Below are 18,149 nucleotides of genomic sequence, written 5' to 3'. Positions count from 1 at the left end.
CATTCCAACACCTTTGCCAAAACTTATCGTAAATTCAGGATACGGATTTACAAGCTTAGAGGGTCCCCTATACTTTTTTCGTGACGCGTGAATGGGCGTTTTTTCTTTGCGTGAAGCGTGAATGAGGATTTATTTTTTCTGTGATTCGTGAATCTATATTTTTCCGTCCTCGGGAAACTGGTTTTCGATTTTTTTCGTGATCCGTGAAAAATGCATTTACTTTCGCGTGATTTGTGAACCATCGACTTTTGTGGGAATAATTTTTCACATTTTTGGAGATTTTAGCGTCATAAAAGCTCGTAAACTACACCAAACTGGATGTAAAAAGCGTGACGGCCTGCCTTTCTCGACATCTCTCGACGCGCGTGAGGATGGAGGACTGAGAACTAACCACAGCAACAGTGAACCAGGAGGGCCTAGAATCTAGTCTGTCGCGCTGTGTCACACAAGCGGGGTATCACGCCATTTCGATCGAGAAAAGGCAGAAAATGGAGGGTTCTGCGGAAAAGGTGAGTCAATCTGTCAGTATCCACACTCTATCCAGCCTTAACTGAAACGGCGAATAACCTTTCAAAGATTTTGTCTAATATTCAGTCCACCTGGTTGAGTCACAAACTAAAAGCGTCAGTGCCATGTAAAGTCACAGACTTTTTTTCGTCGAGTTTCAAGAACAGTAAAGTAACTTTAATTTTAAGCAAGAGAAAATGAGGGACCTCACTTTTTCTCATTTTCTCTTGTTTTAATTTAGTCCGAGAGTACCGGGAGGAGTATGAGTAGATAGGCGTAAGGTTTCCATACTTTAAACTTGTTACAGTTATAGAAGAAACTAAACAATGTTTTAATGCTGTTAAAATGCCTGCTTAATTCCTTGTATAAAGTAAGGCCGCGGACTTATTCAAGTGCTACAGTACTATTCGAGTGCTACAGTACTATAAAATTAATTTTAGTCCGAGAGTATGATAAATGACCATAAGGTTTCCATAGTTTAATTTTACAGTTACATTACAATCAAAACAACGTTTTGTTGCCGTAAAAAATGTCTGCCTTAGTCTTGGTATCGATAAAACATGTGTCCGTGACTTTTTATCTGAGAGCCCGCTTAAATACGGCTCAATACGGACACCCCGATAATACAGACACTTTGGCATGTCCCCTTGGTGTCCGTATTAACGGGGTTCCACTGTACATGCATAATACCCAATCCACAAAAGATCTAGACATGCTGACGACGAGAGAGTCTGAAATTATCAAAATATGGCCATGTGCAGCTATATCTACTGTGGTACATTTCAGTGTTGCCAGATACATTTTTGTAATGATTATATTTGTATGTTTTGCGAAACGTGAATAGAATTTGCAGTTTTACGTGAAACTGATTTAGCCTTTGCATTTTCGCGTGAAACGTGATTGCTTACTATTTTCTGTGAACGTGAAGCTGTTTTTCGAATTTTTCGTGATGCGTGAAAAGGCCAATTACTTTTGCGTGAAACTGTTTTCAGAAGAGGTATAGGGGACCCTCAGCTTATGAAAGGCGACCTTGACGGAATCTTTGACTGAAATTGAGTTTAAAGGATATAGTATCCAATGGAATTCTTAAAATGCCGAGATGTCTGTTGAAAAGGGCCAGAGAAACGAAATAAACCCGAAGTAGTAGCCACTACGGCAAAACATCCCGACTCACGTTGTCAGATTTCACGCTACGGCTGGATGCAACCGACGTACATGCGCAGTGTCTCATTTTGGGGGAAATTCACTTCCGGCAGCCGTATCAGAGCCAGCCGTAGCGATTTGCTTAAACTCCCTATTTTTTAAGTCACAAAAGTAAAAGACTACGGAAAGTTTGAAACAAACTTCATACGCTTGGCGAAGTGATTCAACGATAACTTTCAAAATTCTTGCGAATGGGATAAAGATTAGTTCGGTTCCAAAACTCTTCTGAAATTTTTTCAGACTTTATTTACTTTAATTTGTAAAGAAAACCTGAGATACTAGTTACGGTGCTGTGTTTGGTCAACAGAGTTCCCAAATCTATGTTATATTGTACCGGTTAACATATGGTTTTCGCGGTCCCGGTAAGACAGTCTTCGGTTATCTTCGGCAACCTTCGGAAACGTGGGTGTGGCTTTTGGACAACTTGTGGACAATCTTCGTAAAAAAACGTCGTTATCAGTCCAATACCGCGAATACGAAAATGGTCTGTTACATACACAAAACACTATAGATCACAGACGTCGACTGCTTGTATGGTTCTTGCACGTGCCTAGTCCGCATCAATAGAAACAACGAGCTCTTATTTGTTACAATAAAATAGTCAAAGTTACATATTACGTAACAGCGTGACCTTGCATGTGCCAGGGGTTTATTATTTGCTTTTTCCACTCCATATTACAGAAGCTCCATAGAAATAACAAGCTCTGACTAGTTAGAGTTATGTACCAGCATGACTTCGGCACGTGCCTGGAGGCCTTTATTTGGCGAGGATCCTTCGAATTTCAGTCAAATTCTAGTCGAGAGCGAGACGTTACTAACTGCGAGTGTGCACCTAAAGCTTTCCTTTCTTCATCAAACATGGGAGCGCAGACAACGAAACTGGACAACAAAAACCAACAAGGAAACCAACTTGGTGGCTCGCCGAAGAGGCGGTTAAAAATCACGAAGAAACGAAGACCAAAGCCTGGTAAAGAAACTGATCAGTTAGGCAAGGAGGAGCCAAATATGAAGAAAAATACCCTTCAGGAATTGCACATGGAGCCACCGCCCGGGTTCAGAAAGTTCGAGTCCGAAGTGGATTGGCAAAATATGGACGAAGACATTGCTTTACAACTGTGGGAGGATGTTTTCAAGCCGCTGTATACTTTTTATAAAGTTCGGCGCATCTCCAACTCGTCCGTCAGTGACAGTTAAATAGTCTGTGAATACAAGCGACCCGTAAAGAAAAACCGAACCTCGACCCGTTTATCCTTATGGTATTGTAAATGAAAAGTCACACTAACAGTTATTTTTTTTTTGTATATCTTAACAGCTCATGTGGTAATATAACGCTACGCACTTAGAGTTCAGATGTTCAGCGTTTTTCATCCTTAGCTTTTTTCTTAGCCTGCAGTGCAGGAGTTTTTCCGAGTATGTTCACGAAAATGCGCTCGCTTCCCAAAATATGCTTCCGTTACAAACTACATTTTGCTAAGAGCAATCTGAATTTTACGCTTTAATAATAAATTTACTGCTTTGGTTCAGGACTTGTTTTACCGTGGAACTCCCGTAAATATAAATTCAGTTTCATCATTGATTTTTGATGCTTTTGCTGTTGTTTTTGCAAAACAGAACGGGCGCAAGGAATTCATTTCACAAAAATACACTTTACTTTTTGAGTGGCAAAACACACCTGAACGTAACTAGCAATAAGTCGGTTTCGAAATATTACAAATCCTACCCAATCGCTTCGAGGCTCAGAAGAAAAAAAAAACAAAACATTGAGTTCACTTGACTTCGATATACCATCGAATCTCCGGTTGCGACCACCTCTCGTAATCAACAACCTCTCTCCTCAGCGACCAGTTTTCCAAAATACCAAAAGTTTCCAAGTCAAATCATTATATTTGGAACCCCTTGTAAGCGACCACCTCCCGTAGGCGACCACCTCTCCTAACATATTAGCGACCAGTTTTCCAAAATACCGAAAATTTCCAAGCCAAATAACTATATTTGGAACCTCTTGCAGTAAGCGACCATCTCTCGTAAGCGACCACCTCTCCTCAGCGACCAGTTTTCCAAAATACCAAAAGTTTCCAAGCCAAATCCCTTTACTGGAACCTCTTGTAAGCGACCACCTCTCGTAAGCGACCATCTCTCTTGAGCGACGGCGACCATTTTTAGAGATAAAAGTTTAAAATTTTCGATCTGTTGTTTTTAACCTCTCGTACGCGACCATTTGATAGATAATAATAGAGAAAAAATTGGATGACTGAGATGTTCTAACATTATCGCATTAATTCCTGGATAGTTTATCGCCTCCCGTAAGCGACCACCAAGGGTTGAAATTTTGGGTGGTCGCTTACGGGAGGTTCGACCGTATAAATATACACGAAACTGAACCTATTTCCTAGTTTATCATGGATTTTGTTTTTTTTTTAAGGCAACGCCAAGCATGCTATCTTTGTTGTTTGAAAGTATATGCGATACTAGACATTTAGATTGTTTTTTTTTTCATTATCTTAACAGAAACTTGCGCTCAAATAGAACTTAAAAGTACTAATTTACAAAGGTGAAATTCATATTAATATCATTTATCTTTCATTGTAATTCAGATTGCGTACAAACCTGTGAGATCCTCTGAAGTCAAGTTTCACCACGGCTAATTAAATAATTACTAAATTAAAGGACTGACGATGAAAACAATAGCCGTGCGTATTTTTACGTCATACTGAGGTAGTTAGCTATATTTAACCTCTAAGCCTCGCGTTCAAAATGCATATTGTAAAGTTCTATTTTGAACAACTCACACAGTAGTAAAGGTGAAAAGAATGTCAAAGTGAAAACAGTATGAAGATGCCCAAGGTTCGAGAAAAATTTTGCGCATTTAAGGAATTAAGGCATTAAAGGAAAATTTTGAGCAAATAAACATGCATAAAGGCGTAAAGGCGTAAACATGCTTAAAGCCTAGCTATCACTTCATCAGTGCAGTCAAATCGCCTGAAGGGTTCAACTTGAAAATTATGTTTAACCGTTTGATTCAAATTTCAAAAGTTCAACTTAAATAATAGAAATTCGCTATGAGCTCATTCTCTATTTACGAAATTTAAAGAAACTACACAAACTCTTAAATTTGATAGACATGCATGTTTCGGATACTCCGTAAACATCGTCAGTTTTAGGATGTTTACAACCTAGTGACAAAGATTAAATGTACGAAAGGTGATAGAGAATAAGAAAGCTAATTACAAACAATATGAGGACTAGACGATCCAGAGCGTTAACTCGGGCTTCGTACCGCAGTATCAAATCGTACATTACAAGTAAGCCGATTGAACTCAATAAAAGTATATGAAAATAAAATAAAAAATCAGGAAATTTTAACACAAGATTTGCGCTTAGATATTTACCATTCAAGTTGCTTCGTTAAGTATCCTCTTTGTCTAATAGGCGATTTGCATGATGGCGCCATTTGCCTACAACTACCAGAATCGATTCGGAATGAGAACAAAACGCCGTGTGTGACATTTGCAACCCAAATTAATGAAATTTTGCCGGGGCAAAATTGAGTTGCGCTTGACTAACGTATTTTCTCGCAAAATAGCCTTCCCTCGATTAATCACACCCCTCCTATAATCGCCCCTCATTTGGTGGAATTATTTGAAACTGAATCCAGGTATCCAGTAGCATGGTTGTTCAGAAAAATAGGAAAACTACGATTAAAACAATAAGAAAAATAGGAACTTTCTTTCAAAGAAATAGAGGAATCAATTATACCACTTTGATGGACAAGATTGTCTCCCTACAGCCCATCAGCTATCCCAATCCACTGCTTTAGTCCATCAACAGGGATACAAATGTACCCATGACGACGCAATCATTTTGTTTTTAAAAGTTAATAATCTTGAGCAGTTCTTAGCTCTCATTGTGATGACAAAATGAGTTTGTTTAACACAAGATTATACATAGAAAAAAATAATTAAGAGCAATCGGCATTCAGTTGTCAAATTTACATTTGAATATTTTCTTTGAAACAAGACTAGTGACGATTCAATGAATTCGTCAATTCGAATTCCCTGGTTTCAACAGTAACAACTGAATCACTCCAGCTTCATCTTGTCCACTGCAGTGGCGGATCTAGGGGAGGGGCCAGGGGGGTCCGGGGCCAACCCTTATTTTGGGTTAAAAACAGAAGAAGAAATCACAGAAGGAAGAAAAGCCGGCAGGGGCCAGTGAAACAAAACCGCCAACCCCCCCTCCCCCCCCCCCCTAGCTCAAGGTCTGGATCCGCCACTGCACCGTATGTTGAGAAACTACCCTACCTTTTCAAAACTTCAACCTCAACGCAGATTATATTTACTTAAAATCACCAGTTAACTACTGACGGTGTTTACTGATAAAACAATCAGAAGAGGGAATCAGTACAGATAACTATCGTCAAACGTGTAATATATAAAACATTGCAGCGGTGTCGGAAATTCCAGCATCTGTTCAACAAAAACAACTGAAACAGTGAATCATTCCTAAGCTCTTACAATTGTTAAGCTTCTATTAGGTTACTTTTAATTTCTTCACTGACAGATTCAGTCAATTTTATAATCTTGCTTGAACGTTACGTTGTGATGATGAAAGTGCAAGAATTGGCGGCCTTCTTCGCTAGAGTGGACGCGGCGATAAATTAGACTAGCGTCACACTATCAGTGTCAATGCAGTCATCACTGTCACTGGCGAAAACTTCGTCTTTATCCTCTCGCTGATAAGATTGATCCGCCAAATTGATGATCACAAAGTAAATGACGCCAATGACATACACAGCCATTCCAGCGGAGATTAGAATATTCTTGCCAATGGCTGAAGATGACCTGAGATCAATGCCTATGCCAAAGAGAACTGCTCCCGCGGTGACAACAACCAGCGGTAAAAGACAAAGACATGTAACACGCAAGCATGGAGACTTAACAGTTTGTTTGGTTTGGCCGCGTTCTGCTGGCGAGATGGCGATAGAGCGACCATGAACTACTCCCACCATTCTGTGTTCACTCTTTTCACAACATCAATGCAATAATATCTTGTGCCTCGGCCTCGTCAAATTTATTGGTGTGAGTAGGTAACAGCTGCCATTCTTGAGCAGGAACAGCTGTGGCCAAACAAAAACAGATCTGCCGGCTCGGATAAGCTTATGTGCAAAAGTCTCCTATTTCCATGTTGTTCCATGTTGTTCTACGTTATCATACCTTATCGTGACTCGTTTATCGCACATTGTACGGTTCAGTTGGTAAGAACAACCATTCTCAGCAAAGTTGTGGGAGTACCCGCCGTAAACCAAATTTCCATACTGCGGTGGGTGGGTAGCCCCCCGAGGGGGAAGGTACTCCTTTACATTGGCTATGATAGGTATGTGCGGCCCAAAAGGGTAGGGTTTTCGGTCGTTTAGGTCATAAATAGGGTGTCAATGTTGGCCACTTTGGTCATAAATAGGGTATAAATAGAATTTTTAAACGCCGTCTTAAATCTTGTGTTAATAAATTTTTTGGTTTCGTTAATCTCAGGTTGATTTTTCGGAACACTTGCCGAGTTAAGTCCTTTTTTCCTTGCAAAGATCGTTTAAATCGCTCGCAAAAATCTAAAGTCGTATACAAAGCCAGCTGCTGGGATTGTGACGCTTTCTATATCGGCAAAACAAAGCGACGACTGCATGACAGAAAGGTCGAGCATTTTAAAGCCCTTACGCAAGTGGGTCACGCTTCCGCTGTTGCTGATCACGCAATCTCCACCGGCCATAACATCAAATGGGACCATTTCGAGGTCTTAGCTAGTGGACGATGTGATTTACATTGTAAAATAAAAGAAACATTGCTTATACGAGACTTAAAACCAACACTTAATGACAATGCTAGCAGTGAAAAGCTGTCACTTTATTAGCTATCACCTTTTGTTTTCGTTATTGTTTAGTTAGTTACCGGTACCTCGTTTTGTATTTTTAGGTTTTAAATCTTTCGTTTTTTTTGTAACCGCCACTTCTGAAGATGCGAGCTGTAGCATGCGAAACGTCAAGAAAATTTTATATTGTTGTTCCAAACCACGCGTAGTTCATGTGTTATGTTTGTTGCCGCTGTTTGCATTTTATTTCTTGTTAAATTGAAATGGCCAAAGAACAAGAGCGTTTATGAAATAGGGTATGGTTTTTGCACTCTAGTCTTGAACTAGGTATGTTTTTTAGAAGAAGCTACTTTTTCAGGTCATATATAGGGTAGGGAAAATCGCAGATTTTGGTCATATATATTTGGTCGGCCCTGTATAGTGGAAGACGTAACTGCGACTTCGGGCTTGAAAATGCCTCAGTCACAGTTATCCACTATACGGACCTCCCACGGCTATATTTTGGCGGCAAGAGGAGGCTATTGTATATATAGGTGCCACCGCGGCCGTACTGACCTGGTTCAACTATTTACTGGAAGTAATATATCAAACTTGACGCCGAAGACAACATTTCATCGCGTTTCCGACAACTTGAAGAGAGTTGGAAATACGAAGCGCAGCAGGAAGGTTGTTCATATGAAATCACCAAGTTTTTAATGTGAGAGGATTAACTTCATTACAAAGTAAAACTTTGGAATGAACGGAGAAAATATAGATGTAAAAATCGCTCTGAAAATCACATACCTGAACCACCGTCGTGGCCGATGATTTTCGTAGAGGATTTCTTAAAAATGAGTTTTAAAGCTCATTTCAGTTCAGAAGTAATATACCTATTTAGCATAAATCTACTAGCGTTCTATCACGAATACCGTTCTCTGATTGGCTACGATACTCACTATCTATTCTGTGATAGATAGTAAGTAGCGTAGGAGCGTGCCCTTGTGAACAAAGTGACAGCCGCTTCTTTGCGTTTCCGAAGGCGGTGTGTGTGAAGAGGGTTTCGATAAAGTTTTGAATGACTAGTGGATTTATACTAAAACAATTAGATAATTCGCGCTCGATTTCTATCGAGCGACAGTTGACTCGGGCTGCGCCTCCGTCAACTATCCCGCGTTATAGTTCAACACTAAATTTTCTCCGATTCTTATTGGTTTAAATTGATAGTGTTCATCCGTGGACTGAGACACTATCAGCCCATAATGCCCGTCCGAGGAAAATACGCGGATGGATAGTACTCGTCCGTGAAAAAATTTTCTGTACACAACGGGGCTTATAAAAAATAAACATATAAAATTGTATTAAGTTGGTTTTGTTTATTTTCCTTTATAAATGTTAAATTTGGCTTTCACGGCTTCCATCTAAAAAAGTTGAAAGTAATTCGATAAGATTTTTGAACTGGCGCGCGGAAGAAAATTTAGTGGTGAACAATAAAGACAATAGAGTGTTTATGTCTCGGAACTATATCGGTCTGATAGTTGCCCCTCGGAAATTTAATTTGATGTGCTTAATTGGGTAAATATTTGCTTAAGAACATCAAATTTTCGCGGGGCAACTATCAGCCCATAGTTCCTCGACAGAAACACTCTATTGTTTAAATAGAAATCTCGAGCTCATAATCTAGTTGTTTAATATATCGTACACACCTTATCCAAAAATGGCGGCCAATTTATTATTCTTTTGTTTGCGTATTAATTAGCCCTCTTTGCCTCATTTTCACTTCAAAATTCTTTTGTATTTTGTACATGTTGACGAGGCAAAGGGGGCTAATTACCATGTAAACAAAAGAATAATAAACTGGCTGCCATTTTGGAATAAGGTGTATATATTTTATGAAAGAAACCAATTACGTACATCAATAATTGAAAACATTGATTCGATACACGTTCACGCACGCACGCAGCCTTATGGCGCTTTTGGGTGTTGTGAATGACGAGTTTTTCTTGTGAAATCTTGTACATGATCAGTTCAATTTTTTCTCTAGGTTCATTCTGTTTTTGTTTAGAGCTTCATTACAACAACACAGTGTGCTATATACAAAGAGCGCAAGTAGATGAGGTGCACATCATGGAACGCGACAGCTTGTACACATTATATTTTGTCAAGGATACACACTCTCTTTTATAAGAATATTGCTTTTCCGGGCCAGGCTTAATATTCTTATCTTTCTGCCAATTTTGGGCTAAAATTATTCTTGTGAATATTCTTACATTATAGCATATGACATTTTGTCTTAGGATGTACATGTATGGAGACTATTGATGACGTGGAAGTAATTTTTGGATCGAGCCAGAATGCAGGCAATACAGCATGATGGGCTATTCGGGCATCCAACTAGATACGGCTAGTGCTGTTTTTGTTGTTGTTGTTGTTTTTGCTTTCGCTAGTTTTGTCGTTTAGAGAAAGGAAGAATTTTATACGCTTTGGTTAGTAACATATTATTGTACTGCATTTACAAATTTTCAACACGTGGAATTATACTTCTTTTCAAAATCTCAACCTCGGGTTAATTAATAAAATATTCTCAAAAATTTGGCTAGTTTCAGCCTCGATCTTCCTTTAAAATGTATTCTTATGTAAAAAAAAAAGAAAAAAAAAAAAAAGAGTGTAGAGTGAATCTCCTCTCCGGTCTGATCCTCCACCGGGGAAGGATCGAGGAGACAACTCAAGTACGTCAGAGCAACACGATGATCACACACCAACTTCGGTGTATACTGCGCATGCTTCTTCGTACGAGGGGGGGATCTCAAACAAACTCGGATCCTCGAGCACTACCAACACGTCATTGCTATCCAACATAGGCGCGACAGCTGGCAGTGGGGCAATGGAACGTCCGGGGTCGGCTTCCTCCTGACAGGGACGCCTGGGCGGAAATCTTGTAAAGATTGATCCTTGCTGGTTTTGTTGGTCCTCGTGATCGTCCCCAGGGAATTCCGTGGAGCAGTTACTTCCAACGGATATCTCAATAGTAGCAAATTCCGCCGTCAGATCTAACACGTCGTTTCCAGAACGCTGGGCTTTCAAAGCCATCTTCCTCTCTTCGCGTTGACTTATTTTGAATCCGATGCCTAAAAGAACGCCGAGACTGAGAATGACGCTCCCGGCAGGCATCAGCAGCACTCGGCTTCCACTGTCAACTCCGCGTATCGAAAACGAGGTGATTCCTGCTACAAAGACCACCAAACCGAGGCTGGACAGCGCTATGGCAACAGGACGAACTAACCATCCCCAGGCGGAGGCTGTAGACGAAACGACAGCTGTATCATATGTATTTCTTGTACTGCCGTCGGCCATGCTTCAGGTAATTCTGCGGATAATTAACAGTGATAAGCAATTTTTGGATGTGGCTGAGTATGATATGAGGAATTATACAGACTTCCGAGGATATAATCCACCTCAGTCTTTGGTGTCGGCGGATAATGCCCTCCAAGGTCTGCGCACTAAATTCTTCAGATTACGAAAGCCAAGTTAAATGATTAGACTGGAGACAGTTTTAATTGCGCGCGATTCTTCGATATAATCAAGCTTCATCAAAGTCGCCCCCTCCCCTAACCCCATTCAATATCTCTTGGTCCGAAAACCAATGGGTACAATTTTTGAGTCCAAAACACTTAGCAAGAGGGGTGGGGAGGGGGATAATCACCATTCCTTTAACGGCCTTTTGAATATTAGTGACGGAGTGCGGCATGAAGATGACAGTTGTTGTTGTTGTTGTTGTTTTTTTTCAATCTGTCTCAACTAGTTTAGTCCAGAGTTGTGGGTTCGTTAGGTTTGGTCAGCATTACAGTTCCGAGACCTGACTGACAAACATCATATCGTTCCCAGGGCTATCCCTTTGAGAATGGGAGGGGAGGGAAATGCCCATGGCATTGGCTGGTCATTTGATCATCAAACACCCGAAAATTCTGGGTGTAAAAATTTACGATATGACGAAGGTGTGAAATAATTTCCAAGCAAGATAATTTAATTGCACGGTAACTTTTCGATAAACAGCCACCTTGGATTAGGTTTGTCCCTTGTGCTCGTAAAATGCGGGAAAGCTGTTCACTGGACTCTCAAAAAGTTGCTAAAAAATCGCCCCAAATCCAAACAATTGCTATCTAAATTCGAATAGTTGCTACCTAAATTTCATTATATTTCTTATGTAAACGTTCATTAAATGCTTTATTTTTCCGTCTTCGCAATAATTGTTTTCATCGGTCAAGCAAAAATAGCTTGAACCTAACTTTACAGAGTTAATCGCAAATATGGAAGAAATTTAAGGACACTCTTAAGTCTAACGGAACAAAACACATGGTTTATTTGACGTCTTGCCGAACGTCAAGTGACAGGTTATGTGTTCAAACTTCAAAAAGTCGTTAAACATTCAAGAAATTCGCATAAATTGAAGTTTTCTATGAAATCGTTAACTTTTTCTTGACGTTGCTAGAACCGTAAATAAATGCTCCAACCGCCAAAAGCTGCTCAAAAGCTGGCTAGCACAATCGGGACAGGCCTACGCCTTGGATTAGCTCTAAACCGATGCCACTTTTCTTCTTTTTGCCCCTCCTAATCTCTGAGGGAAAACAGCTGGGAAAGAGGCAGTGGAGTGCAAATTTCCTGAGAAATCACTGATAAAAACTTAATGTCTCCTGACATGTAATTGACGAAAATACCGGCAACCACTCGCAGATTAAAGTCATGCGACCTTCAATGTGAAACTAATACTACGGCAACCAATTCGAACCTAACACTGAAATCAAACTGTTTGTGGTAATAAAGTCATTACCTCGAAAACCATTTAATCGAGATCTTTTCCTATAAATGATCGAAAACAATGGTATTGTCATCGCCGGAAAAACAAAATCGATTGAAGAACAAAGGAGATTTACATTTACGCAATTTAAGACAGTACGTTTGTGATTTGCATACGTAAGCATTTTCAAAACGTTTTGCGTCACGCTCGCTTTGTTGCCATCTTTTGCGAAAGTGTCGCTTGCTGTTTCGAAGGAAATTTTAAGTTGTGGAAGTATCAGGAAAATATATTTTTATGTATATTCGAGGCCTATCAGTCGTCGGTACATCAGAAACATTCGCATTCTGGCAGGGCTTATACCATGTATCAGCATGTACGATAATTGCATTTAATTTGTAGCTATATCAGAGTTTTCCGCCTAAAAACAGCGTGAACTTCACGTAATGGATTTTACGAACCTTTGCATGTTGTACTTTTATTCCCACTGGCCGGTTTAGAACGAATTTTACTCAGTACGGTGTGCGAAACTAATATTTCGTGTACTGACCTTCAATGAAATGCCGTTCGTCAGCGCTGTGTTTTTTTTTTTTCACAAGTGCATATCCCCAAACATATCGAGCAATGTCGCGTTGTAATACCAAAAATTTCGACGGACAGCGGCACGTTTCAGTGCAACATTCAGTATGTTGTGAACGGAGCTTACTTCGACTGTCGAATTTTCCTGAGGTTCAGTCGGAACAGCCGGAAAGTTGATGTTTTGTGCTTAGCAGTGCAGAAGACTAAATTATATTCAAGTCGGCAGGGTCCTTACGTCAAGTGCCTTGATTGGACCGGATGACACATAAAGGGGAATTTCACCCTTTCAGTTTCAGAATACAAAAACGGATAAGACTATGCAAATAATCACGGAGCTCCCAAAATTCGAAAGGTCGTTTATGTAATACACCTTTAAGCCTAAACCCACGTTTTTCTAGATATTCTTTTATTACAGTTTTATCTAAGTATGCTATGGATTGTTTTTCGTTGAATATGCCCGATTTCGCCTATTTCCCTTGCATGGCGGCTACAGAAGCCGCCATGCAAGGGAAATACGAAACACCAGAGATAAGATATCAGACAGTTTTTTTCCTTTTCTTTTTTTATTATTTCTTTTTTTTGGAAAACGTCAGTTGAGTGGTGGGAAACGAAGCATTTTATATGGGGTTGGCCATAAATGCAGACAAAAATTCAATGATGAACGCAAGCATAAACAGAATACAAACAAGCAGACAAAAGAAAGCAAGTCAAGATCGCTTTACCCACTTTACCCTTTGCTCGCGATTATGCTCAAATCATTTTTTTTTTAAATTATTTTTTTTATGTGTGTGCTCAAATCATAGTGTCAGGCGTGTAAACGAGTGACGCAGTGAAGAAAATAAAGCAAAACACCTGCCCGGCCTTTGTACATTAAATCATTTGACGGACTTCCGTGTTGGCTATCGCTATTCAGGTTTTAACCTTAATTGCTGGGCTGTGACCTCGTAAATAAACTGCAGTTAAAATTCACTCCATATCTTTATTATAATAAGCATAAAATTCATCCCTTGTATGGTAATCTAGGTAGTGTTGATGTCTTGATAAAATACGGTACATTTTGAATATACTCAGAGGTCTCCTATTCCCTTTGCACGCACCTGAGTACACCATGGTAATCAAGAGGAATGTTAAAAACTGAAGATCTTTTATAAAACGTAATAAATGAGTCGTTGCGTATGGTTTTCCTGTTGATTATGAGGCGAACGACGATCTCGTTTCCAATGCTTTTCCCTTTGAAATTTTAATAGGAAAAGCCCTGGGAACGAGGTTGGGGCGAACGAGTGACAACTGCGACACGCGAGTAAGCGCGCGAAACGTGGGGAGCGAGCGCAAAATGTGCGATAAGCGATCGCGAACGCGAGCGAGCGAAGGTGTGGCGAGCGGAGTCTCTGATTCCATGCACTGAGCTTCACCGCAGCGAGAAGTCAATGAGCCCGCGTATGATTTTCGTCAGCTTATTGCACCGTGCTGCCTTGCTCCTGCTACCTTTTAATTGGAAACTCTCTCGATCGGACTTGCAGAATTTGTTAAATTTTTTAGTACGGTAATCATTACAAGGAACGATGAAAGTTCCTTTCTACCTTTTTCGGCGTTGAATTCGTTCAAAGGTACAATTAGGGCACCATGCCGGCGTTTGGTACATTTAGTTTTATTTCTACTCGGGGCCTGAATGGGACTTGTTATGCTCCTGTGTCGAATTAACGAATATACTGAAATTCATGACTAAATTAAAATAGGTTACTTTCACAAACATTTAAAAATTATAGTAGTTCAACAATAAATATCCGTATCTCAGTGGTGGTGGTCAAATCTGTGGAGGCTATTACTAACACTGGTTTTTTATCTACATGAGTGTATATTTTTAACCGCCTAGGATGAAAATTCTTATTTTTCGGTCGATGTTTCGTTCGATTTTTCGGTCGATATTCTTGTCATATCAAACTTTGGGTTAGGATGTACATTCTTAGATTACAGAGTATAGTACATGTATTTCAGTTAAATTAAACGGACCAGGAATCGACCAATCAGATATAAACCTGTACCGTGCCTGGATCGTCTTACACGGCGCGCGTGTCGTTATAGGTAAGTTTTTATCCGTCGTTTTGATAGCTAGTGTTGTTGGAAAAAGGAGAGAATTTGCCATACTTTGCAATGGTAAGATACAGTTCATGAAAAAAAAAAACCTTATGTGCTTTTGTTGCCGGTAGTTTATTTGACACCAGCACGCAAGCAATATATCTTAACAAAGCCTCAGCCCTGGGTATATCCATAACATATTCTTAAATTTTCTCATAAAGAGATTCTTGTAAGATTCTTTATAAAATTATACAACAAAAGAGTACTACTAAAGTAACTTTAGTTAGCTCTTTCGATACTCTGACCTCTTCTCTATTTACAAATTTATACTGGCATGCTTCGATGATCCTAAACAATACAGTTGCAGTTGCACCTAAGCTGGATGCATGGGTTAATTATACCTAAGTTTACAAGCATACGAAAGCCAATTAAAAAGCAGTCTAGGACATGTGAGATGAACATAGTTATACAAAATCGAAAACAAAGCGCGAAAAAAGGGTGAAAAAAAATTAAGAAAAATTTGCATAATACGAAAACAAAACGTGTGTCCTTCACGAAATTATGTACTGCTTTTAATTCTGACATCATCTGCTAACTACGAGTTAGTCTGTAGTCTGACGTCATTTAATTAAAAACGAACCCGAGCAAACTACAAATAACGGTATTGATGTGAGCGCAGCCTTTAAGTACTACTTAAATAGCAATTAACCGAAGTCATTAAGCGAACAGCTCTTAGCTATTCGAGAGATTTCTAGGTATTACAGTACATAGCACCTATAAATGTTCGTCTTATGTAGATCCTTTAGATGTTTAGACAAAATCCCCATAGGGTGGTGGCGAGTCACATAAATACGATATGCTTCCCGCACTGTTGACTACGACAAAATCGTACGGTGGTGGAGAAGGTTTAATTATAGTTCTGGGATAAAAGCCCGCGCGCACAAGTGTTGCGTTTGACGCAACATGCTGACAAGGCAGTTGTCGAACATTGTCAGACCTAAAAGACGTTTCATCAGGTTGTCCCTCTAAAGACGCAGATTGTCTTTCGAAGGAAGGCATGCAACCAGCATCAGAAGATTGAGCGTTTTCAGTTCTCAAAGACGTCCCGCAGGTACAACTTAAAGTGACACGAGCCGCAGATTCGTAGGACTCGCTGATGTCGTACGGAGGAGGGTTATCAGGGCGTCTGTCGTCCACAGCAGTATTAAATCCCGGATAGCCGGGAAGATATGGAATAGATAACGTAAAATCTGAGTCACTTTGAATGATTCGCCCAGAATTTGCCGCTTCTGTGGCCACCTTGGTCCAGCCGCATCCGAATCTACGAAGTAGGTCACAGACGACCGCCAAACATGCGCCAGCGATAACTAAAACCACTCCGACAGCGGACATTTCAAAGTCTGTTGAAGCAAATCCTGTCACAACAAAAATAGTCCCAACCAGTAGACTGCCAACATACGACAGGAAAAGAAACAACCACCAGTCAGAAACTTTGATACCAGTAGAGTTGAAGTGACATAAAGGTAGCTGGCACAATCGTCGACTGCAATAACCACGGCTTTGAGCCTCCACATTCGCCATAGGAACCTGTAAGTTCGTGACTTGTTCCGCGCTGTCCTTTCGGTTGTTTACAAATCGCTATTCGAAGGCTAGTTTGACAGACACTGGCGCAATCCCTGCTGATAAAGAAAATCGTAACATAATTTTACCAGGGCCTATTCTACCATCGGCTGCTTTCTCTTGACGACGAGAAAAGCGAAACCATCGAGTGACGGTAATAATCACAAGACACCTGGCAGAAGTTCAAAACTTGTACTCACCGCTTGAGACTCATAAGCTAGCTGTCAGTATTTGGTGATAAACAATTTCTTCGCTTTTAAAGCAAAATTCAATCCTTTGCTATTTTATAGCAGGGAATTAAATCGGCGAGAAAGCGAGGGACCGCTCGGCGGTGACCCTTAGTGAGGCGTTTCTGCAGAGGTTTGAATACCGACGTCTGATATCGAGAAAAATAAACCCAGTTTGCCAGTGAAAGAAAACTGCAAAATTTTGTCACGTACATACACGTGCTCAGTGAGTGCACTGTCTTATTGAAATTCATTCTTGGTTTGCTTACATGACATATCCCTTATTTACATTCATGGCCATGTTCACGCGATACAAAATGTGAGCGCACTTGCATGTTTATCATGTGTTTGACACGTGCTAGGCAGGTGTCACTCTGATTAAAAATGCGAATCGCCGCCGGCAACGATGTTGACATGCGAAACATTAACAATTCAATACCACCTTCCGAAGTGATATTGCTTTTAAAAAGCTTGTGTTTTTCGCCGGACATTACGTAACAAAATTTTAAGATCACAATTAACATCTATCTGCATTTCTTGTGTTTGTCTTTCATTTCTTGCCTCTCACCTTGCAAGAAAACGTGCGAGCCCGCTTGGGATATTTCTGTGCTAAACTACAGCTTGATGAGAAGTTTATATGAAATAATTCATATATGAACTGCGGTTGTAGATGAAAGTGGAGAATGATCATCTTCCACGGGAAGATATGAACTCAATAAATTGACCTCGCTCCCAATGTGTGGCTTCATAGCTCAGTTGGTAGAGCATCGCACCGGTATCGCGGAGGTCACGGGTTCGAATCCCGTTGAAGCCCTGATTTTTTCAGGCTTCTTCTTTCCAATTGCTTAAATTGGAAAATTTACTGCGATGATCATTCTCCACTTTCATCTACAACCGCAGTTCTTGTATGAATTATTTCATATAAACTTCACATCATTTCACTACTCACGGGAAGATATGAACTCAATAAATGAATGAGTTGCCAGTAATCGGATACCCGTGTTTGCGAAAAGAACTCTGGGATCGTCAGGGGGCAAACATTGCAAGTCGCTAGAAGGAAATGTATGGCGAAAAGTTGTTTCGACGCCCAAAAACATGGTTTTGGACAGAGATCAACGCTTTTTCGCCGTTGTTTTATCGCAAATTGATTTTGGCAATTTTGATACTTGGAAAATGTAAGTTTTTGTTTGAATAACCGTCAAATAAGTGAAAAAATTTACCGATAAACTCCCTTTTGCTTACGTGAGGTTTATTGTGAAATACATTGAAGAGAATATTGAAAATTTCAATACACGCCTGATCTCGAGAGG

At 40.1% G+C, this 18,149-nt stretch overlaps 2 protein-coding genes across 3 annotated transcripts; both read right to left on the bottom strand.

Annotated features, from left to right (window-relative positions):
• Positions 1-9,675: 9,675 nt before the first annotated feature.
• Positions 9,676-13,179, bottom strand: LOC110047663 (uncharacterized). Its single transcript, XM_020753422.2, has 2 exons — positions 12,888-13,179; positions 9,676-10,912 (listed from the first exon to the last, which is right to left on the bottom strand). Exon 2 carries the CDS (start codon positions 10,897-10,899, stop codon positions 10,297-10,299), a length of 603 nt encoding a protein of 200 aa, XP_020609081.2. The 5' UTR covers positions 10,900-10,912; positions 12,888-13,179; the 3' UTR covers positions 9,676-10,296.
• Positions 13,180-13,705: 526 nt separating this feature from the next.
• Positions 13,706-17,637, bottom strand: LOC110047661 (uncharacterized). Of its 2 annotated transcripts, none has more exons than XM_020753421.2 (2): positions 16,813-17,637; positions 13,706-16,671 (listed from the first exon to the last, which is right to left on the bottom strand). In XM_020753421.2, the coding sequence occupies exon 2, from the start codon at positions 16,571-16,573 to the stop codon at positions 15,803-15,805; it is 771 nt and encodes a 256-aa protein (XP_020609080.1). In that variant the 5' UTR covers positions 16,574-16,671; positions 16,813-17,637; the 3' UTR covers positions 13,706-15,802. The 2 variants fall into 2 exon arrangements, with proteins under 2 accessions (XP_020609080.1, XP_020609079.1); XM_020753420.2 differs by having other exon boundaries at positions 13,706-16,668.
• Positions 17,638-18,149: the final 512 nt, after the last annotated feature.

The sequence above is a fragment of the Orbicella faveolata genome, unplaced genomic scaffold (genome assembly GCF_042242905.1).
Source record: "Orbicella faveolata isolate gen_17 unplaced genomic scaffold, um_ofav_v1 contig_3, whole genome shotgun sequence".
NCBI lineage: Eukaryota > Metazoa > Cnidaria > Anthozoa > Scleractinia > Merulinidae > Orbicella > Orbicella faveolata.
The sequence above is the reverse complement of the archived record's forward strand: the minus strand, read 5'-3'. Positions and strand labels throughout refer to the sequence as shown.

Coding starts and splice junctions, on each gene's coding strand:
- LOC110047663 (XM_020753422.2), bottom strand. CDS start 10,899: ATGGCCGACGGCAGTACAAGAAATACATATGATACAGCTGTCGTTTCG.
- LOC110047661 (XM_020753421.2), bottom strand. CDS start 16,573: ATGGCGAATGTGGAGGCTCAAAGCCGTGGTTATTGCAGTCGACGATTG.